Source organism: Mauremys mutica, chromosome 15, assembly GCF_020497125.1.
Source record: "Mauremys mutica isolate MM-2020 ecotype Southern chromosome 15, ASM2049712v1, whole genome shotgun sequence".
NCBI lineage: Eukaryota > Metazoa > Chordata > Testudines > Geoemydidae > Mauremys > Mauremys mutica.
The window spans coordinates 4688143-4710983 of record NC_059086.1 but is presented as its reverse complement, the minus strand read 5'-3'; the positions used below and the strand labels follow the sequence as shown (position 1 = coordinate 4710983).

General features: G+C 41.4%; 1 protein-coding gene and 1 non-coding gene across 3 annotated transcripts in view; both read right to left on the bottom strand.

Annotated features, from left to right (window-relative positions):
- WDR62 (WD repeat domain 62) overlaps nucleotides 1-22841 on the bottom strand; it is a 42770-nt gene that overhangs the window by 8133 nt on the left and 11796 nt on the right. For both annotated transcript variants that reach the window (XM_044989286.1, XM_044989285.1), the window contains exons 8-25: nucleotides 22400-22560; nucleotides 21337-21511; nucleotides 19773-19910; nucleotides 18476-18648; nucleotides 16220-16311; nucleotides 15367-15492; nucleotides 13864-13931; nucleotides 13355-13476; nucleotides 11773-11848; nucleotides 8420-8531; nucleotides 7603-7666; nucleotides 6702-6824; nucleotides 5752-5885; nucleotides 5352-5404; nucleotides 3937-4140; nucleotides 3243-3394; nucleotides 1340-1464; nucleotides 911-1069 (exon numbers count right to left, since the gene is read on the bottom strand). In XM_044989286.1, coding sequence (XP_044845221.1) covers nucleotides 911-1069; nucleotides 1340-1464; nucleotides 3243-3394; nucleotides 3937-4140; nucleotides 5352-5404; nucleotides 5752-5885; nucleotides 6702-6824; nucleotides 7603-7666; nucleotides 8420-8531; nucleotides 11773-11848; nucleotides 13355-13476; nucleotides 13864-13931; nucleotides 15367-15492; nucleotides 16220-16311; nucleotides 18476-18648; nucleotides 19773-19910; nucleotides 21337-21511; nucleotides 22400-22560 — 2257 coding nt within the window. The remainder of the gene's footprint in view (nucleotides 1-910; nucleotides 1070-1339; nucleotides 1465-3242; nucleotides 3395-3936; nucleotides 4141-5351; nucleotides 5405-5751; nucleotides 5886-6701; nucleotides 6825-7602; nucleotides 7667-8419; nucleotides 8532-11772; nucleotides 11849-13354; nucleotides 13477-13863; nucleotides 13932-15366; nucleotides 15493-16219; nucleotides 16312-18475; nucleotides 18649-19772; nucleotides 19911-21336; nucleotides 21512-22399; nucleotides 22561-22841) is intronic.
- On the bottom strand, nucleotides 20871-21008 carry LOC123350690. Its single transcript, XR_006573798.1, has one exon. It is a non-coding gene; the product is annotated as a small nucleolar RNA SNORA16B/SNORA16A family (small nucleolar RNA).

Below are 22841 nucleotides of genomic sequence, written 5' to 3'. Positions count from 1 at the left end.
TCACATACATGAAGCAATTTCAGAAGTTGCTGCCAGAAGCGAAGCTCCTTGAAATACCCCCAAGAAAGACAACAAGCCTTTAGACAGGCTGTGGTAATAATTATGTCTTCGAGCCATACATGACAGTTGTATTGGCTTTGAGATGAAAAAGACAAGATCTTTGAAATCAAATGCAAAACTCTCACTGACTTCAATGGGAGGGGCTGATCCTACTATACAAACAATTCCAGGTAAGATGAAAAATGGGTGTGACTTTACCACACTACATAGATTTTTGATATATAGTAATTATGATTGAGGCACATGGGTACAGAAACATTACATGTGGTTATGCTGAAAGGTGCTTATGGCTTGGATCCAAAGACAATCACAGACTTGTTAAAGCCAATGGGTGAGCCAAGCACTCTTTCACGCTCAAGGGAGAAAATCAAGCCTCTTCAGGTAGTTTAAACAGCTGCTGCCTTGGGCAGTGATTCCTCATCATCAATAGGCCACAGTGCTGAGCTGTGTGGACTGAGGGGTTTCCCTGGCTGCAGACACAGGCTAGGAGACTGGTTGTAAGCTGCAGGATGGGTGTAGAAGGCAGAGAGCCAGAGGAAGAAGCTAGTAGACTGACCCTGAAAGGAAGCAGAGGGACGGGGCTCCTTGTGCACAGAACCCACTAGAAAGGCAGATGTGGGATTTCTGAGAGGAAATGTTTGATTCTACTATGTGCAGGGAAACAGGACCCTCTGGACATTTTCCTGTACATAACCAAGACCACACAAGCATATACCTGATTTTTATCATCAATTTCTCATCTTAATGAAGACAACCCTACAAAGCCCCAAGTTTGGGTGAACCACTGCGACCAAAAGGGGCAACCATCTGTGGCATTATTTTCATAGTTTATTTGGTACTTAAGTGGTACCTTCAGCATGGGCATCTGCCAAGGTCTCAAAATGATGTTTCAGGTACTTCTCTTGTTCTGGGGTTTGGGGTAAAGAACTGTCTCTCTGGAAGTTTCCATCCAAATCAGTTGTTTCTATTTCCACGGCCAAGTCTCCATCTGAGCCCACGGAGTCCTCATCTAGCATTACATTACACCGATCAGAAAGAAAAAAAAGAGTTAAAGAGGAGAGGCAAAAGGAAGTGATAGTGGAGTCTGGCATGTTTTCTATTAATAAAGTCACCCCCAGCTTAAACAGCTTTTCTGAATACTTTTAAATACTTCAAAAACTGCCATGGATATACAGCTCCATACAAGTAGAGATTTTTAAGCCCCAACCAGCTGCTTTATCATCCTCCCACCTTTTAATATTATAAAGGCTGGTTATGCGGTTGTATTTTCAAACCTTACCTTCCTGTTGTTGATCAAAAGCAGATGTTTCAGAATCCAGAGATGTGATGGGGCAGCCTTTGTCTTTCCCATTTTTGACTTCCTTCTGATAAAGGGGCTGAAGATGTAGCTCCTTCACATATTTACTTGAAAACGAATGGGGAAGAGAAAGCAGATTGACGCATTAAGAATTCTCACAATTTTCAAAGCACTGTTATAGCATTGGCTTTTTTATGATACACTGGGAGAGTCAATAACTCAGGCACAGAGGGTCGTTCATCTGTAGGCAATTAGATTTGAATCCAATCCATGACAGCAGTGTTCAGCCATCACTTAGTAGGTTTTGATCTACATTATATGACTTGGCAATTCCAGTCTGGCTTTTCACAGGTGGATAACACTGAGTGGGGAAAAAAAAAAAAATCCCACCATCACAATTATTCTAGCTCAAAGGCTCAGCAGGAAGGATCAGGACTGAGGCCCAGATCCTCAAAAAATATCTAGGCTCCTAACGTCCATTGATTTCAGTGGAAGTTAGGAGCCAAAATACCTCCGAGAATCTGGGCCTGCTGCTTCTTGAGGCTAAAATACTCTTTCATCCTGAGAGGTATTCCCCACATCAGGGTATTAGAGTGAATGAACTTTTAGAAGTTACACTGAAAAAGGTTAGTTTTGAAATTCTGTTTGAGAGTCTCAGAATAGCCACATCACAATAAGTGTGTTTGGATGGTAGAATATCTAGTGATTCCATTTGTCATCTCTTTTTCCATTAGCAATCAAGAACCATTACTCCAACCTAGCAGATACTTTGGAACTGCCACCCTCAGGTGAGAAGCTTTCTGAGCTGTCTGAGAAACCAAGAGCTGGATATTAACCAGGCAAGTAGGACAGATGGAAAATAGCAGGAGGGCAGGAAAGAGAAGAATAACAAGCAGCAATTACAGATAAGTAGTTTTATCTTGTATGTCTCTCTCGAGATCTGGTGAAAAGAAGACAAGGCCTAATAAGCTGAACAGAGTTGCAGAAGGAGCTCAGAAAACCCGAGGAATGAACTCAACACTGCAACCAGTTCTACAGGAAAGTTAGCTGCAGGGTGGTGAAGGAGTAAGCACTACCTCATGAAGGAAGGGAAAAGACACGTCTCAACTATCATGTGGCTGACCCATCACTCTAAGGGGACCATCACTTGCTCACAGCATGAATCGGGGAGAGGGAGCAATAAATGATATAAAGCCAAGTTTACCCAGTTGGTTTGCCAGAAGCTGGGAATGGGCGACAGGGGATGGATCACTTGATGATGACCTGTTCTTTTCATTCCCTCTGAAGCACCTGGCACTGGCTACTGTCAGAAGACAGGATACTGGGCTAGATGGACCTTTGGTCTGACCCAGCATGGCCGTTCTTATGTTTTTCCAATCTGCCCAACAATAGTTGTTTGGATTGCTTTCTGACCTAACTAGGGCCTTCCAGTGAAATTATTTTGCAACATAAATAGCCTTCTATTGTCCTTTGTCTACAGAACAGCTTAAGGTTGCAACCTCACAACAAAGACATGGTGATTCACCAGGAAGGTGGCTAGATAAGTGTCTATATGGAAAGCACTAAAGCAGACACTTCCCACAAACTTACTTTTTCCACCATAGGAGACGTTAGACTAGCCTGTCTTGCAGTTCTTATCGTAGCACCTGACATGGGCCAAGACCCCATTGTGCCAGGTGCTGTACAGAGAATTGCCAGTACTTTGGGGAAATTAATTCTAGATCACACAAGTCACTCAGTCCAATAAGACCAATGAACTGCTAAGACTAACATATGAATGAATACCTTGATACAGCTCTACAAATAGTTTTAATTTGGCACAAAGGAAGGGAGGGCTAATACGTAGATACGGGCAAATTTAATCTTATTGCGTAGCAACACTAACCTTTCTGCCTCTAGAGAGCTGTCCCCGGTCTGTGCATCATATATGCTGTTTCCACTAGTTTCAAGAGATTCAGGCTCCTGATTTGTTTCGTCCTCTGAGAAGAGATCCGGGCGTTTGAAGTCCTCAATGACATTGCTAGGGGAATTCTCAGTCTGTAAGAAATATAAAGGTTCTCAAGCTATGCATTGGCCTGCAGACATTAAGGGTATGTCGTATCAATGCTACAGTCAGAGGCGTGATTGCAGCTTGCATTGGTATACTTGTGCTAGCTTTAATCTAGCTAGCGCAACTAAAAAATAGCAGTGAAGACGACACGGTGACATGGACCCCAGCTCAGGCTAGGAATGTGAACATGTATCCAGAGTTCTAGGTGGGCTTGTATAGTCCACGTTGCTGCATCTTCACTGCTATTTAAGTTGTGCTAGCTAAATTAAACCTCGCAAAGGTATGCCTACCTGAGCTGCAATCACATCTCTGACTGCACTACACGGACTGCATTGAGGCTACGTAGACATACTCGGAGATGGCTGGATGTGGTTCTTTATACGAGGTAGGGTAGATACAAGTGCCCAGGAGTCATATTTATTGATAAATAGCAAGTGCAGTAAACAAGGGATAGTGACAGAAATGAAATTTATTCTGAACAAAGTGACTTTGGTTCTCTTAAAAGAATAAAAAGAGGGCAGTCACTAACCTCCAAGAGCAGTTGGTCCAGATTCTTTGGCTCGAGTTCAGTGTCACCCAGGAAGTCATTTTTTATTGGGGTAAAGTAACTAATCTCGGTGTCTAAAAGGGTTTTAATTGGCTCTTTGTCAGCACGTTCCGCCCATCGTCCTTGAGGCTGGTAATTCACCCTTGGGTTAAATGTCATGCTGTCCGAATTTTCTGCCTCTCCCAACTAGAGAAAGAAAGTTTTCCACGTTTTTAAAGCACTGTGTGTAGTTTCTATGGATCAAATGCAATTGCAATCATTTTTTCATTTCTCAGTGAAGTAATGAAATGAGTAGACTTAAAATATTTAAAGGGCAAAAACAATGTGTTTGAGAGGGAGAAAAATCACTGTTTTACTTAGCCGCCAAGACACTAGTTTGAGATCGGAGGGTTACGCATTTGGAGAACTGCAGTTAGTAGATTAAAAGGCAAGGCATTTTGCTAAAGTTTCTAACAGAAAAGCCCAGACTGATTGGTGGCTGACGTTTTACTAATAGAAGACATTTCTTTCTGAATGTAGATGGCCTGTCTTGATCTGGGGGAGAATATCCAGAAACCGTTCAAAATCAATGGAAGAAGAGAAAGAGTTTGAGATGACCCCCTTTTATAAATCTGGTTTATGATGTCAAATCCATGGCCACTGTATGAGCGTTTACCCCTGTCCCATGGTCAAACTGTTTGACAATGATTTCAGAACCCTCAACTCAAAGTGGGCACCTGCAGAGGCAGTTTAATGATGAAGACTCCTTAAAACATCTCACATGCCCCATACTTTTAAAATCATTTTTGTAATTAAATGAGGGAAGCAAAGGACAACATCTTTCTTTTTAAGCGCCCAACTGTATCTCCAATAATTGTTTCGAGCGCCGGCAATGGGACAGAAACACAGCTTTAGTGATCATGCGATGAGAGAGTTTAATGCAACTGAAAACGGAGCACCAATAAAAACTACCTGCAGAGTCAGAATCTTGTCAAATGCCTCAGCTTTCATGAAGCTCATGTTAGATTCTATGTATCTTTGTTCCTGCCCCTCTCATGGGTATATTTAAGGCAAGGGAGAGAAATGTGGCCAGCAATTTGTTGCTATTATTGTTACATGGGGGACGTGTGGAGGACAATACCAGCCAGCTCGTAGATAGTGCTTTTCATCAGAAGATCTCAAATTGCTGCATAATCTTTAATGTATTTATCACCACAACACCCCGGTGCTATTGTCCCCATTGTATAACTGGAGAACTGAGGCCCAGAGAGGCTAAGTGACTTGCACAAGCTTACACAGGAAGTCTGTGGCGGAGCAGGGAAGTGAACCCAGGTCTCAGACTAGTTCCCTAGCCACTGCATCATCCTTCCTCTCAAATAAAGCCCTTTTATACAGCTACATAAGAACGCCCAGCTTACCAGTCTCTTTGCCCACATAGGTAGCTTGCCATTAGTTAGGATGCAGCTAGGATCTGAAAAACAAAACCAAGTGACTGTTGAGATAAGCAATACAGCTTGTGCTGGGAAGCCTTCACTGCAGTGATTTCTAGTCCTGCATGTAAAAGGATGGTTTGACCCTAAAGGGTCAGCGGCCAGCCAACCGTGTTACACTGTGTTTTAACCACAGGAACATGCTCCCACTCTACTGAAGTTTAAAAGACTCCTTGACCACCTAAAATATTTTCTATTCCCCTCTCCCTCCTCTGTGATTCTCCAACAAATTTCCAAAAGGCTCAGGGTGTACAAGCAGGAGAGTGCAGAAGACAGTAAGTTTACATGAACATCACAACTGATCGACCCACTAAGCTGGAGCGCATGCCTGTGTCAAAGTCTTCTTTGGCTGGAGTCTGCAGAGAGGACTCCTCTTCCCTCTCCTCGTCAGTATCGTAGTCGGTCGGCTCTTCTGCCTTCTGGGACATCCTTCCACTTGGCACAGCAACATAGGTCTGCCGCCTGAGGAACATTGTAAATGTACGACCGTTACCCGCATCCTCGCTCCACTCTGCCTTACTTGTAGGACATGTGTGTGAGTAACGTTAGAAAATTCCGGATTAAGATAACAGAGACGGCAGTGATCACAATCCCCAGCGGAAGTTCAGGCTACCAGCCCAAAATACCATTAGGCAGTGCAGCACGCATTTGGCCAACTATTGGGCTGAAGCGGTAGTTCCCCATGTGGGCCAATAGATGCCGCCATGGAGCCCAGCTTCGGGCAGACACAGAACATGTCTTCCTCCTGTCTAGCTGATTCCCCTGCTGCACTGGAGCAAGGAAGAAATAGTGGGCAGTCATGGCACCCACTGCAGCAAGCGGTGGGGAGGTGATGACGGCTGATGAGTGGGGACGGATGGCAAGGGAGCCTCAATACTAGCCCCAGACACCACCCACCTACCTGCCCCAGCACTCACCCAACTCCAGTGACCTACTCCCCCAGCACCCATGCCCCTACTTGACCACACCCAGTTATCCCTAGGCAGGGCTCAGACCCCCCAGTTAACCCAGACACCCACTTGCACCCTTCCCCCCGGGATATCTTCCCACCGCTACCGGCCAAGTTTTGTGCAGCTCCTTCTCCTACCCCCAATCACTGCTTGGGGAAGGGTGTATTAACCACAAACTTAGCTTCATGGTCATCTGCGAATTATTCAAATATCCAGGTTAGCTCACTGCATAATTTGCATAGAAGGTCAAACATGGAGCTGCCGAAAACTTGCAGCTGCAATAGAATCAAATTACTAACACGCAGTTAATGAAAGCCCACTTCAATACCTGATTTGATTAGACCAGTTTAATTCCTTTGCTTTCTTCTGCTGTTGTAGTTGATTGAGCTCCACTAAGTGCTGTTTCATACAGTTTGTAATCTCAGGGCCAAGGTGCCATATAAACACACAGCTGTTGATAAAAAGATTTGTTTAGGACCTTAAAATTCTGGCATGTCTTGCATTTCTGCAATACCTTTCAGGCTGAAGAATCCCAAATTGATTTACAAAATCCAATCCTACAAATTACTGAACTCTTCTCAGTTCTGAATACAGTCTCTAGCCAATGGTCATCAAGTCAATTCAGTGAGCTAGAACCCAGCCAGAACTATTAAAAAAACCCAATAGCCACCCAACACCCTCAAACCAAGCCAAATCTACTCCAAACACCATCATCAAGATACAAACAGAACCAGAAATACTAGGTACCGCCTCACCTGTTCATACCATCAGATTCAACTCCAATCTGGTAGACCCAATCCAACTCCCACTGAAGCCAACACTTAGTTAAAACATATCTGTAATCTTCCACTGATGATGCTCCATTGGCAGTAGCAATGATGGGAGCTGTAGCATAGAGATGGTGCAGTTTTCTAACAACCATCACATTGTCTACATAGTGAATTAAAAAAAAGCCTGTACCCTGGCTGCACTGCAGATTCCACCATTGCTACCAGTGATGATGAGTTGTGTATTCTAGGACAAAACTCGTCGTACAAAGCCCCCATTAACTTTGATGGGAGAGAGAGAGGGCCTCCTCCCTTCCCTCCCATTCCCCTCCCCCAGGAACGATGGCTTACGGAGTAAATATGTTAAAATATTCATATTTGCCCTACTTTAGTACCTTCCCTTGGAATATTACATTCAAAGTAGCATTGACATAAGCATATTTGGTCAAGGGGCACACGTACCTGTCTCCTGAGACTGTGATTAAATGCTTGCAATCATAGGTAAACTTCATCCCAGTTACTATTTCTGTAACACAAGAAATTAAGCACTATTGATCTCTTCTTCAGAAGACGAATTTGTGCAGTAATTTTCCAGTATTATTCAAGATGATTTTAGGAACAAAATGAGTTTTGGTTAGTAAGGACATATGAAGTGACTGAAGACTGAAGCCACAGCTAACAAATTACGGGAGTATCCTGATTTGAATTAATTTAATCATATGCCTCTTTTCTCACTGGAATAGCTCTAGTTAAGTGACAAGCTACCAGTGACTCCTGATAAAAGCTCACATTTCCTATATATTAGCTCTCTGGATGCAAGCAATTCTGGAGGATAATGTTAAGACAGCATGCAGGTTTTGATATCTTACTGAATATTCTGATTAAAATATTTCTAAAAGCTTTGGAAAAACGTATTGAAAAACATTGTGGAGTTTAAAAATGTTCTAAAATATGCTATTACTGGGTGAAATGAACTATGTAACTATGATTAGAGCTGGATAATTTAATGAAAGGCATTTTAAAAAAAATCATCATGTCCCTTTTACTACATTTGCTACTAACTATGCTTTATAGTTTACCAGGAATAATCCTGTGTGTTCTAAACGAACAGTAAAGTTTCCCCTGAGGAATTATTGGCTTGGACAATGCTTTGGGGAAAATCTCTAATAACTCAGTAGTTTTCAATTCACAGGTGAAATGACTAGTGGAAGAGACAAACGCTAAATTCTAGATTAAGTGTTCTTGAGATAAGCAAATATGATAAAATGGAAAAGCACACCTGAATGGCCAAACATTTTTGCAACACACTCGCCGGAATGGAAGTCAATGACCGAAATACTCTTATCAGAGCAACTGGTTGCTAGAAAAGTTCCCGAGGGATCCAGCTGTACCTGCAGAAACAAGATACATTTCAAATAAGTCCTCTTATTATGAGAAACTGCGTATCCTCCTTCCAAAACCTAAGGAGCACAGGTTAGTTACCTGTAACTACAGTGCCTAGATAATTTCAACCACAACATTATGGAGTTATACATATTTACTGTTGTAGGAGCATTAGAAACTGTTGAACTGGTAGATTTCCAGTCAGCTCTGTCATGTCCAGAGTTTTTTTTGTTTTGTTTTTTTAAACAAGTAAACATGTTGCCTTGGAGGGATTAATCCTCCAAACGGTTTGAAGAAACAGCTATTAGATTGTTTTAGAGTGGTTTCTGAACAGAGGAGATGCTCTGGGGAACCTACCAAGAGGTTGGATTTCTGAGAAAATATGACAACTGAATGGATAAATATAACTCTCCAGATGAGAGCTGGACTGAGATTCCCTGTGGAAGAACTGATCAAACATGCACAATACACCAGTGCTGACTCAAAAACAAAGCAAAAAGAAGCAATTGTCAGTGTTATGTCTAAAGTCATTGTATGGATGGCTCTCTTGTCCCTACCACAGCAAGAACATCTCAAAGAGCGCAGCTCTTGACAGCTCACATTCAGCCATTGCTGACAATGTTGGCAATGCCGTATCAGGGATAAAGTTACAAGACAGGAGATCCTACTAGCCCTTTAAACGTGAGGGCTCTCTAACTGTGGAATTTGTTTCCTCCCTTGGTCTACTCTATAAACTGCATCCGAAGAAGTGGGTATTCACCCACGAAAGCTCATGCTGCAAAACATCTGTTAGTCTATAAGGTGCCACAGGATTCTTTGCTGCTTCTACAGAACCAGACTAACATGGCTACCCCTCTGATACTATAAACTGGATTTCATTATTTCCCAAGTATGCTGTAAAACCCATCTCTCCCACCCAGACCATCACACACACAGGCTTTTGGGAGAGAAGTGTGCATACGGATTGTAGATGGCACAGAATATTGTAGGCAACCTGTGAGTCTAGTAGATATTTTTCCCCTGCCATGACAGTCAGAAATAAAGGAAAATTAATTGCAGACTTGCAGGATAGACGACTGAAGAACTAAATTATTATACTGGATTTTTTTTTAAAATGTTGTGGCTGTGTAGATCAAGAGAGATGTGCAGCGCTTAGTGCTAGATAAATTGGAATAAAACAAAATAGGGAAACAGTGATCAGCAAGAAATGGACACGTATTATTAGGACACAATAAATGGTTTCATTCTAATGAGTCAGCTAAGGGTCAGGCATTTAAAGCCTTATACGCAGAACTACTAACAAACCAAGAGGAAAGAGGAATATATGGAGATTAGCCAAGACTAAGCAAAGAATTACTGAGGACTTGGGAGCCGTAAAGCGTGTCAAAGATGAAAAAGGAAAAGTGCGGATGGATAACAGTGAAATCATTAGGAGGTGGCAGCAGTTTTATGAGAAACTGCTCAATGACCTGAATGTGAAGAAACAGCGGAGGTCAGTATGCGCAAGCAACAACCTCACAAGAGCTAATCACCATGGTGGAGACTTGGACATCGGCAGTGGGACTGGATTGAGTGTTTGGCCATGGGGAAGTGGTGACAATGAAGAACTTTTTCAGCTTAATTATCTGTACTGGCAAAATGCCTGATAAGTGGAGGAAGAGCCCACTGGTCCCTGTTTTCAAGCATAAAGAAGCGTGCAAGAATGTAGAAATTACCAACCCATCAAAGTTAATGAGTCACACGATGAAATGGCTGGGAAGAACTATGGAGGAAAGACGTTTGGAGGAGCTGGAGCATCAAGTAAGCCGCAACGAATTTGGATTTATGCCAGGAAAGTCAGCAATGGATGCAGTGTCTGCAGCTCGACTATTGCAGAAGTATAGGGTGAAAAGCAGGGAGCTGCACTTAGTGTTTGTGGATTTGCAGAAGGCTTATGACAGAGTACCTATAGAATTGTTACGGTGGTGTCTGTGATCGTACAGTCTGCTGGAGACATAGGTTCACACTATCATAGACATGTACCAGAGTAACACAACAGTAGTGAGAAGCAGCTGTGGTTTCAGTGCGTCACTGACAGTGAGGGTAGATCTAGATCAAGGATCATCAGCCTTAAACCCATTCCTATTTCTGGTTGTAATGGATACCTTGGTGTACCAGATTAAGACAGAGGCTTCGTGGAACATGCTTTTCACCAATGAGGTTATGTTGTGCTGTGAAAATAAATATGAACTGGAGAAAGACATAGAACTATGGAGGGCTGCATTAGAAGCAAATATGTCTTATAAATCAGCTGACAAAAGGCCGAATAGAAGCAATCCCTTCTTCAGAGGGACAACGAGAAGCCAGTAAAACTAGATGGTATAGAATTAAAGTCTGTGCAACAATTTAAATAGCTCAGTTCAGTGTTGAGCCATGATGGGAACGTTAGGATGCTAGCAGCTGCATGACGAGTGCTTGGTGTAAATGAAGGGGGCTGATGGGAATTTTCTGCGATAAGAATATGCCAAGTAAACTAAAGAGTAAAGTGTATAAGATTGTGCTTAGACGTATGGGTCAGAATGCTGACCAACGAGGAAGAGAGAAGAACAACTACATCCCACTGCCAAAGTGAGAAGGCTCAGGTGACTGCCACGTAAGATAAGAGCTGATAGACTATGCAATGAAAGGGTATGAGCCATGAGGCAGGTAGCCCCATCATCAAAAAGCTGAGGGAATGTCGACTGAGATTGCATGGTTATGCGAGACAGGTTGGCCAGAGAGTACAAGAAGCAAGAGAAAGACCTAGGGGGAAAAAATAAAATAAAAATAAAAATAAAATAAAAGTAGTTCAAGTTGCTGAAGGAGGACATGAAAAAAGTTGGTGTCAGCTTGGAAGATGTACTTGACAAGAACTCGTGGAGATGAACAGCAACTGACTCCAAGTGCCAGGACATGGGAAAAAGGAAGAGGAAAAGAGTTTCATCCAAACCAGGGGACCATTGTGACTCCTGCCTTGCTAACCTGAAATGTGACAAATCCTAGGGAAATTTTGGAAAATTCCTATAGTCTCTTGCAAACACCTATAATATGTTTCACCGGACTGTAAATCTAGAAGTGGCGGCACTGTAATCTCTCTACATCAGATTATGTCTCTAGAATTTAGACCTACAAACATGCAACACACAACATTATGCTAAAATTTCATATATGCATACCCATAGCACAAGTTTCAACAGAGCACTTTAAAAGCTGCAGCAATTACTTGCTTACCTTTAGTAATGACCCATCATCACCTTGCGATCCTTTGTAGCACCACTTTTGTTTCCCACTGACAGTGTTGTATACCCTGTAAGAAGGTCATTCCGTATTTTAATGGTGTGCAGTAGACAAGTGATTTGGCTCAGTCAAGACTTGCCTTACGTGCGCACATAAACGGAACAGGGTAACTTTGCCAGGTAGTTTTCAAATCAAGAAAGACCTTTATAAAGTACCTGCTTATAAAAGCATAAAGCTGCTAAGCTAAAACGCTTCTGCAGTTTGCCTTAGGGCTTGTACATATTTCTACTTATGTCAGTATAATTTATGTTGCTCAAGAGTGTGAATAAGCCGTAAGTTACACCGACCTAAGCGCCAGTATGGACCGCGCTATGTTGACGTGAGACCTTCTCCCACCGGACACAGCTACCACCCCTCACGGAGGTGGTTTTATTAAGCTGACGGGAGAGCTCTCTTCACCAGACTAATATAGACTAGCCCCTTGTCTCTGATATCCCAAGCACCTGCAATTCACCTTGGAAAAAAAAATCAGGTCCTAAATCTCAAGACAATAATGCTGCTTGAACTCATATGCACTTAGCTACATGTGGACTCCCTATAGAGGTCACCTTTTGGCAACCTCACAGAAGCATGTTACCACCCCTCTGGTACAGCTGGACCTTCTGAAAGGGGAAAATCTGTTGGGTTATTAATAATTATTATTTTAAAAGACTGACTTGAAACTAGAAAGCCTGGTTAGGTGCAAGTTCTAGCCCTCTACACCAAGAAAGTAACTTTGCCAAAATGCCATAAAAACTATTTATAAATGGCAGTTTTAGTTTACATATTCAGGGTATTTTAAAATTGCATTTATTCTCTCATAAGCTGTTTGCAATTTTTGCTGTACGTTGTGCCATGTTTTAGTTCTGAGTCTTCTTAATTATTGCTTAGATTTCAACAGTGCAAAAATAAAGTGTGCTAAGCAATTTCTAAATGCAGAGGAAGATGGAACTTGTCTCAAAAAAAGAGTATGATGTACAAACAGTTTCTATAATGAGAGTTTACTTCATACCTGGTTTATGGAGGACAACAGACAAGCCAGTAGCATAACAAACTTATCTACTGAAAGTGAAACAGAGCTTTGGGAAAAGTATGGGGTAAATATAGTACTCTGATGTTGTGGAAAGTCAGCAATGAGGATTGGACCGGACTGGTTGGTATTTGCCAGTGATTGGTTCCACCAGAACCATTATCGAAAGATGAATTCTTGGAAGAATTGGACATTTACAAATGGTTCAGTTTAACTGCTGCAAGCTTTGTTGTCAAAGCATCAGAGGAAGATAAAGAACCTTGGAGTACCATTTGTCTGAGGGATTACTGAATAAAGAATTACCTTTTCATTAAAAATGGGCATGGCCATCATTAGGGCACTTAAGACCCTGGTGTCTTCTGACCTTTGAGTTTCTCGACTCAAAGGCTACCAGACAACCCTTGAGATGTATTCCTGTTATTCAGACATATTGGGGAAAATCTCTCTATTAGAGACAGCATGTTTTATAGTCTAGCCTGCATAAATAAAGCAAATAAAACAGATCACCTGACATTTCTATCTTGGCAGGCAACAGCTACGTATTTCTGTGTGATATCAATATCCATGTCATATAAGGTGGTTTTTTCAGCAACATGATGAGTTCTGATGAAATTAATCCCATCTGCAACCTGCATAAAAAAACGTGCAGACCAGAAAACAAGATTGGAGCACTCGGCTTCTTGTAATATAACCTTGCCTTCTGTCAACAATTTTTCCTATCTGTGTTTATGGGTATGATAAAAAAATCCCACATAGAATGTACAACTCCATGTCAGATAATGCCAATAAATCCCTGCTATGGAAACCCTGTAAATCTACAGTGCCTGCAAGGACCTGAATTTAAATCTCAAACTCTAGACAGAGATTATTCAAATTGATTTTTCAGGGGTAAGTTTATAGCATACAGTGTAACTTCAATTTTGTTAAAAAAAAAAAAAAAAAAGAGTACACACCACTGAGAAGACAGTATCTTGCCAGTGATAAGCTGCTATCTACAGAGGGATGCTACAGCTTACCTTCTGTGCACTGCGAAAATAAATACTTTTATCAGCTCCACAGCTTATCATTTGAACTTCTCCATTACCTGAAGGAAAAGGAAGGAAGGGAAAATGAAGTCAGAGTTTAAGGTAGGCACCAAGACCTAATAAGGATTCATTGCAATACCTCCCTTTGAAGAGCTGTAAAGCAAGAAAGCTAAAATTGCACTAAGTAGCTCCTTATAAAAATGAAATGCTTAAGATCTAAAAGGTCAGATCCATAGTGGATATAACTCTGCCAGGATGTATGAGAGTCAATGAAGCTACTCAGTTTCCATCACATGAGGATTTGGTTCCAAATTTCCATTGACAAATAGAGAGTTATGAGAACATGCCAAAGATTGCTTCCCATCTGGGGCAAACGAACATATGGGAAACCACTCTTGCAAACTGGGGTAATTCTTTGTCATTATGCATATCTATGAACTGACACTCAATCACTAGTCCCTGGGTCAGGAAAAGGGTAAGAATAGACTGGTGGTTCGGGCGCTCACCTACGATGTGAAAGTGCCCATGTTCGAGTCCCTGCTCCAATGACTATTTAATGTCTACATGGGGGAACAGCTTCAGCAGGAGGAACCGAAAAAAGATTTGCCCCAGAATATGCTACAGCCTAGAGGTTAGGACACTTCCCTGCAGTGTAGGAATCCAAGTTCAAATCCCTTCTCCACATCAGGCAGAGGAGGGACTGAACCCAGGTCTTCCACATCCCCGGTGGGTGCCTTGGCCTCTGGGCTAAAGGTTATAAGTAGGCTTGGAAAGATGTAATTTTTATGTCAATAAACGTTGATTTCACCACACACAAAACTATTTCCATCAATAATAAAAAGTTTACAAACAGGCAAAGTTCTCAAGCAGTGTTTTACTCAGAGTTTGATTTACGGCTATTTACTTTGTCAACATCATATGTCAAAATATACAATGTGTATTTTAAATGGTTATAAAGATTTAACTTTTTAAATCTTGACATCAACATGCCCCTCCCCAATCTCCCACAACTGTGAAAATTAAAAACAAACAAAAAAAAAATCAATAAACAGAAAAAAAATGCTTAAAAATAAACATTGTCAAAATTACAAAAAAAAAACCAAAAAACAAAAATCGAATGCTACCAAGTCTAGTTATAAGGGAGTGGACTTCACTAGCCACTTTAAAAGTGCCCCCCACTCCCCCCCCCAAAAAAGAAAAAAAAAATCTATTCACTGCTTTTTTAATTTTTGTATGTTCAAATTTTTGGTTTTGATTCGAGTCAAACTGAATACCCCCCCGCCCCACACACACAATTTTTCTGAACTTCCAGCAAATTGGAAAAAAAAATTATTTGCCCAGTTCTACTTCCAAGCTATGCAATGGGACATCCTTTTAAAGAAAAAATTCAGTTACTTTACAATAGATTTTTAAATTCTCTCTTCACAGCACTGAGACAGATCAATGAAAGTTTAATAGAAACAATAAGTGTTAATATGAAGTCTGGAAACTTACCTGCAAATTTGACAGCTGTTATGGCAGATGAATGATCATCCAGAGTTTGCTCCAATTTATAATTTTTATCTACGTTTAATACATGAATCAATCGGTCTCTGCTTGCTGAAGCCAGCAGTGCCATCCCTAGAGACATTAAAGGGACATTTGTAAAGGCATAGGGATTTCTGTTCCCTTTAAAAATAAGCAACATTTGTTTGAAGCATCATATTCTGAAAAATTACGATGTAAAAATGGAATCTGCTTACACAAATGATCATGTGTATTCAGACTCAGTCTCATTTTACTAAAAAATATTTAAAAAAAAAATACAAAAAAACCCCCTTTTTTTCCAGTAAAATATATTAAAATCTCAGATAAAATATTTAACAGAGCTAATCAACAGAAGGCAGTTTTAAATGAATATTTCTGCTAAACTAAAGTTACACATAGCTTGACACAGACTGAAGCCAAAGAAACATAAATAATCCTTCAATATATTTTCAGCACCTTCTATGTCAGGGGTAGGCAACCTATGGCACGGGTGCCGAAGGCGGCACACGAGCTGATTTTCAGTGGCACTCACACTGCCCGGGTCCTGGCTACCAGTCTGGAGGTCTCTGGATTTTAGTTTAATTTTAAATGAAGCTTCTTAAACATTTTAAAAGCCTTATGTACTTTACATACAACAATAGTTTAGTTATATTTTATAGACTTATAGAAAGAGACCTTCTAAAAATGTTAAAATGTACGACTGGCACGCGAAACCTTAAATTAGAGTGAATAAATGAAGACGTGGCACAGCACTTCTGAAAGTTCTATGTGTTCAGTTGTGCTTTTGTCATTTTCCTCGAGTTGGTTTTCAAATATTTACCAGTTTCTGGTTTGGAATACTCCAAGCAGAGAACTTCTGAATCATGAGCTTCCACCTTCACCACTTCATGCATAAACTGTAACTCATGTATCCTACAATAAAAATGCAGCAGTGAAAAGCCAGCAATTTTACCCATTGATGGGTGGGAGGAGGAGCAAACCAGTCCAGCAAAGCACTTATTAATTATGTTTATTATGGTAGTGGCCTAAGGGCTAACCAAGAATGGGTCCCAGTTGTGCTAGGCACTGTACAAACACACAACAGCAGATGGCCCCTGGGGAGTTTACAGTCTTAATAGACAAGACAGACACAGAGCGGGGAAAGGGATAACACACACACGAGCACATGCTTATCTTTAAGCATTGAGTAAACCCACTGAAGCCTCAAAAAATGATTTGAGGACCGGGAAAAGGTCTTACAGTGAGAGATTTAAGGAGCTCGATCTGTTGAGTTTATCTAAAAGAAGACTGAGAGGTGACTTACAGTGTATAAGTACCTTCATGGGGGAGAAAAATACCTGGTGCTAAAGGGCTCTTTAACCTAGCAGAGAAAGGCAGAACAAGAACTGGAAGTTGAAGCCATACAAATTCCAATAGAAATGAGGCACAGATTTTTAAACACAGTGAGGGTGATTAACCGTTGGCACAAAACTCTCCCAAGGAAACGGTGGATTCTCCATCTCTTGGAGTCTTCAGATCAAGATTGGATGCCTCTCTGGAAGAGGCAACAAAGAGTCCTGTGGCACCTTAGAGACTAATAAATGTATTGGAGCATGAGCTTTCGTGGGTGAATACCCACTTCGTCCGATGCATGTCTGGAAGAGATGCTTTAGTCAACACACAAATTATTGGGCTCAGTACAGGCATAACTGGGTGAATTTTTTATGGCCTGTGTTATACAGGAGGTCTAGATGACCTAATAGTCCCTTTTGACCTTAAAGTGGATATATCAATGGGATTACGTACATGCTCAAAGTTGAGCACATGCTTAAGTGCCGTGCTGGATCAGGGCAGAACTATACAGTCCCAGCTTATTACACACTGGCCAATCAGGTAATAAGGACAATACAAAACCACTAACATTTAAGGAATAAGACTACTCTCATGATTAGTTTTGTAAATAGACATAGAAAAACCCCAATATGGAGAAATCACAACCAAAAGCAGGTATTAGCGAGGGGATGAGATGAAGTGGGACACTTCCTCCAAAGACAGGATTGAAAGGTATCTTCATCTATGCAACGAAAGAATGTAAATTTAGCAGTAACAGGAATTCTTGGAGCACTGCATGTGCATCCTGCCCTCTTGGGATGAGCATGTAATCCTGGATCTGCAGGTCACATGCTCTCTTACAGATTCAAACATTCAGACCCAGGTATAAAAGAAATCACCCCAGTTGCTTACCACACACCCAAAATCCATGAGGCCTAAGCGGAGCTGTTCAAAGCGTTTTGCCCTTTTGGCACTAGTAGCAATTTTGGCTTACTGGGAGGACAAGACAGGGTACTTATGGGAACTGTTCATTCAAACCAGTCATACTGCAGTATAAAATACCCTTTCCTTCTTAAGGAAAATGGAGCTATATCTATTTACACTGTCCAGAAAAGTTAGTGTTGCTGATCTATCTTAGGGATTTATATTGCTGCCCATCATGGTGGTATCCAACCATCTTCCATGTAAAATCAATAGCAGCAAAGTCCCTAGTGGGGTTCATGGAGTCTCTGGCACATCTCACCTTTTAGGGTCAAAACTCTGCTTGCGATAGGGGGTTTTGGAGTAGAAAGGGGGTGTCAATGTCAAGCATCACCTTTGTGGTAGCAAGGTTTGAGATCTGGACCCAATAACCCTCCATGACTGAATGGAGTTGGAGGGTGTGTCTACACCCAAAATTAAGATGTAGGATGGGAAGGAATAGCTGTGCTAGCTTTAATGTAGCTAGTGCAGGTAACAATAGCGGTGAAGACAATGGCATGGACCCCAGGTGTGCTAGCAACCCTAATGTGCACCCAGGGCCCCCAGCAGGCTTGTACTATGGCAGCTGTGCCTTCGCTGCTATTGTTACCTGCACTAGCTAGATTAAAGCTAGCATGGGTATGCCTACCTGTGCAACAATTATACCTTAATTTGCAGCGTAGATGTATCCTGACAGGTACAGAACCTGTAGCTGCTTTGCATTTCCAGGATAATTTCTGTTAAAATGTGCAACATTCAGTGAAACAGAGTAGAGGTGACAGTTGATAGATATGATAATACTTGCCTCAAGTTGCCTCCTCTGTCACCTGAGGCTAAGTGCTGGCCATCAGGGCTAACCTGCATCACACGAACACCTGCTTTCACATCTAGATACCCTGCATTTTCATTTCTGTCAGGCACACTGGTTGAATCTTGTAAATGCTGACTATTATCCATGTACACCACCTTCAGCAAGTTCTTTATAGCGTGAGGGGGAAGAAAGAGTGAGTTAGGTATATACCATAACAATAAACAATAGAATGCTTATTACAGTCTCTGATAGTAGAGTAATTTTGACTTCAGTAGTATACTAGTACCTTAAGGATGGGATTTTCAAAAATGTTTGGATGCTTGAGGAGCACAAGCCCCAGTGACATTCAATGGGACCTGTGCACCTCAGTCACTCAAGTTTTTTTGAAGTCCCACCTTAATGTTTATAATGCTGTCTGCCCCAAGAACTCAAATCAACATCATCCCTAGCTGTGATATGGGGCTTTCCATTAGCAGATCTGAATGCGCATTATAAAAGAGGGCAGTGTCCTTAGCCCCCTTTTACCGATGGGGAAACTGAGGCACAGAGGGGGCTGTTCACCCAGTGGCAGAGGTAGAAATAGAACTCAGGTCTCCTGAGCTGCAGTTCAGTGCTCTATCCTCTAGGCCACACTACCTCCAAAGCACTGTCAGATACTGACTGAGCCTCACGGATACACTCTTGCGAGGGTGGTAAGTATCCCCATTTCATAGATAGGAAAATGCGGTACAGAGAGGTGAAAACAGTTTACCAGTCTTGTTCTTTAACCACTAAATCCCCATCTTTCGCTTTCAAAAAAAGACAAATCTGTACAGAATATTGTTGGATATTCTGATAAAAGTGGATAGGAACTGTTCCTATAGGCAGGAATAGGATATCCAGGAACCCTCGGTTCTTCAGATCATTGTAAAACTTCTGAACATGTTTAAAATAAAAGCTAAATACCTAAAGGCTTTCATTTGATTTAAGTTGGAAGTAACTTGTTTTGAGTCAGACAAATGCATGTGAAAGAGAGAAATGACTGCTGAAGAGAGGTACTGAACCAGTACATCCCACCTCACCTCAATGTCTTTCCAGCCAGCACCAACCATTTTTTCAGCTGTGCTCTCTCCCAATACTCCAGCACAGGGGAGAGATTTTATAGAATTTCCACCACTAGAGTTTTCCCTCCCTGCAGTACACTTAAAGGCTCATCTGCCAGGTTTTAGACTGGGGTAAGCCACAGGTGAATTTGGCCCCGTTATTCTAACGCTGTGTGTGCCTGTCAACAAAAAACCACCATGGTGCTTACATTACTGTAAATGTTCTTCTGGAACACAGGTCTAGTGTCGCTTTCCACATTCCAGAACCGTATGGTGTTATCGGATGAACAGGTTAGAAAAGATCCTGGAGGTAAACAGGACCTGTGATCCTCAAACTCAGGGTAAACCTACATATTTCCACAACATAAAAGGGAGGTGGGGGACAATGGAGAGAGGAAAGGTACAAATTAGTTTACATTCCAAAAACAGAGTGGGAGTCCAGGAGCCTAAGTAACAGCAGAAGTTTGTTCTACAAGACTCCTCTGCAATCCTCCTCTTAAAACTGGAGAGATTTTCTCCCCATCCTGGCTTTTTTAGTAGGTGAAACTGACTAAAAAGGAAACTGGAAATTTGTCCAAATGGGGTGGGTTTTTTTTGTTTGTTTTAAATATAACTGCCCTAACTCAGATAAACAATCAATAATGATAGAATCTCTTTATTTGTGCCTAAAAGGTCCCCATCCCCATGATGTTAGGCACACTACAACATATAAAAGACAGTTTCTACCCAGAACAGCTTTCACTCTAAGATCACAACAGGTGGATACCACCGACAGGGAAGCACAATGGAACAGTGATACTGTTATAACCGTAACAGACAAGAATCACTATGACCAGCTGTCTCACCATCCCTCACCACTGCCCTTTCAATGAGCTCCCTCATCATCAGATTCCTTGTCATAGCCCCATGGGTATCAGTTCCTCTTCTAGAGGAAGAGGAGCCATTTCAGGGTGGATAAAAGTCAATGGGTAGGTTTTCTACCCCCTCCAAAATACTTTGTCTGAAAATAAGTGCTAGAGTTTACTTTGCATTTAAGAATCTGCCATAGGTAAGGTAATAATTGGAGATATACCAATCTCCTAGAACTGGAAGGGACCTTGAAAGGTCATCTAGTCCAGCCCCCTGCCTTCACTAGCAGGACCAATTTTTGCCCCAGATCCTTAAGTGGCCTCCTCAAGGATTGAACTCACAACCCTGGGTTTAGCAGGCCAATGCTCAAACCACTGACCTATCCCTCCCCCCCATGTCCTATCACATCACCAGTCTGGACCCGGTCAGCACAAAGCTCGTATATAAACACTAAGTACAGGTGTATTTTTGTGAAATGTCGCTGTCCAGCGACAAAGCAACAAACTGAACAGCGACCGTCAATGAAAAGAAGTCACTTGCAGCTCCTGTTTGACCACATCAGCTACACAAGAGAGATAGCGGCGATCAGGGTCATGGGCGCTATTAAAGCGGAGCAACTGGGGGCTGCCTAGTTTTATTTTCGGTTGAACATCTGAATCCACCCTAAAGATTAACTCTGCTTTTTCCCCATCCTTTGTTCTGCCTCAAGCTACTGCACTATAAAGAAGGTTGATCGTATGGTCTGACTAGAGAAAAACCTTTATTATTAACCAGTTACTCTTTTGATATGGAAATAATATGAGGATAGTAAAAATCATATTTTCTAAGTGGGTGAAGCTAGTAAAGAAGCTTATAAGTCATTTTTATTCCCCACTGTCATCTCCAGAAGCTCTGTTTAGTGCTAGCACATGAACTGCATCTTACCTCAACATTCCATACAAAGGAACTGTGGAAGAGGTCTGACCACACTTTGCCAACTTTGTTTGTGTCTTTAACATCCCAAATGTATATACTGTGGTCTTTATACACACAAGAGAGCCAACGATTGCATGGGTCAAAGGCTAAGGCAATGGTGTCTGGGTAGACGGAATCTGGTCGTCTTAAGAGACAGAGAAAGAGGAATTATTCTTTTTAGCTGAATTTTAAAAACAAAACAAAACATGCAAGCTAAAAGTACGGTATATACAACAATTTCTGTTTTAAACATCTGAAATTCACTATTCTTCCAGCCTACCGAACATCTAACCACAGCTACATTTTCTGAGCATGTTCCTAGTCTCACAACATCCATGCTAGATGCACTTCAAGTCTTACAGTGCATAACATTAGTCTTGGGTTTTTACCCTCTGCCATCCAGAATTTCGTATCTGTGAAAAATCTCTATGTCCCGGGTACAGCTCAACAGACTGGTTTGATGATGCACAGCTCTGAAAAGCCACCTAGCTATTTGGAAAACATTCATGCCAGTTAGATACACTGAAAGAAAAGTCAAATTAATGATACCTACCTCATCCGTAAAGTGCTTTGAGATCTATTGATGAAAAGCCTGATACGAGAGCTAAGTATTTTATTAAAACAGGCAAAGAAGCCGTCAAGTCTGATTTGTCTTAAGTCCTTACATTGTTATATGCAAAGTATCAGGTTTTAGCTTCTTCAAGCTCTTTCAGAAATTCATTTTAATGTTAACAACACTGGGTTAGAGACCTCTGAAAGATTACTGATTTCAAGTCAATTTAATCTTAGATATCCCTTTTCTTAAATGTAAGACTGAAACGCACAAACTTTCAGGATCAAATTTTCAGAAATGCTCAGCTCACATTAATAAGGGTCACTGGCCACTTCTGAAAATCCGGCCTTTGCTATTAGCCACTATCTTTAGAAGCTGTATGGAGTATTTAAGATGTACAAAGAGAAGGCACTTTTTCCTTCAAGCCAAGTCAAACATAATACACAGTGAAGCACTATATTTCATGTCAAAACTTTGTACCTTGGTTCAAGCTCTTTGGCTACATCAACGCCCAAGTAGTGAGGTTTCGGGAGATCAATGAGATAATGCATGTTGTGGGAATGAAAGATCCTCACAGTTCCATTTGCACAGCCACAAAAAATAAACTCTTCACTAACACAGATGCAATTTGCTAGCGATACCTGAAGGAAGACGTCCACATGCATAAAGTTACATTTTTTTATAACAGAGACCAACAAGGAGTCCGCTGGCATCTTAAAGACAAACAGATTTATTTGGGCATAAGCTTTCGTGGGTAAAAAAAAGCCACTGAACTCGTTGTTTTTGTGGATACAGACTAACACGGTTACCCCCGATACTATAACAGCGAACATATTTCTATAAAACAATTACAGTAAGATATAAGGGAAGCATAGGTATCCGAAACAAAATGGAATTATTTTACAATAAATTAGACAAGGCA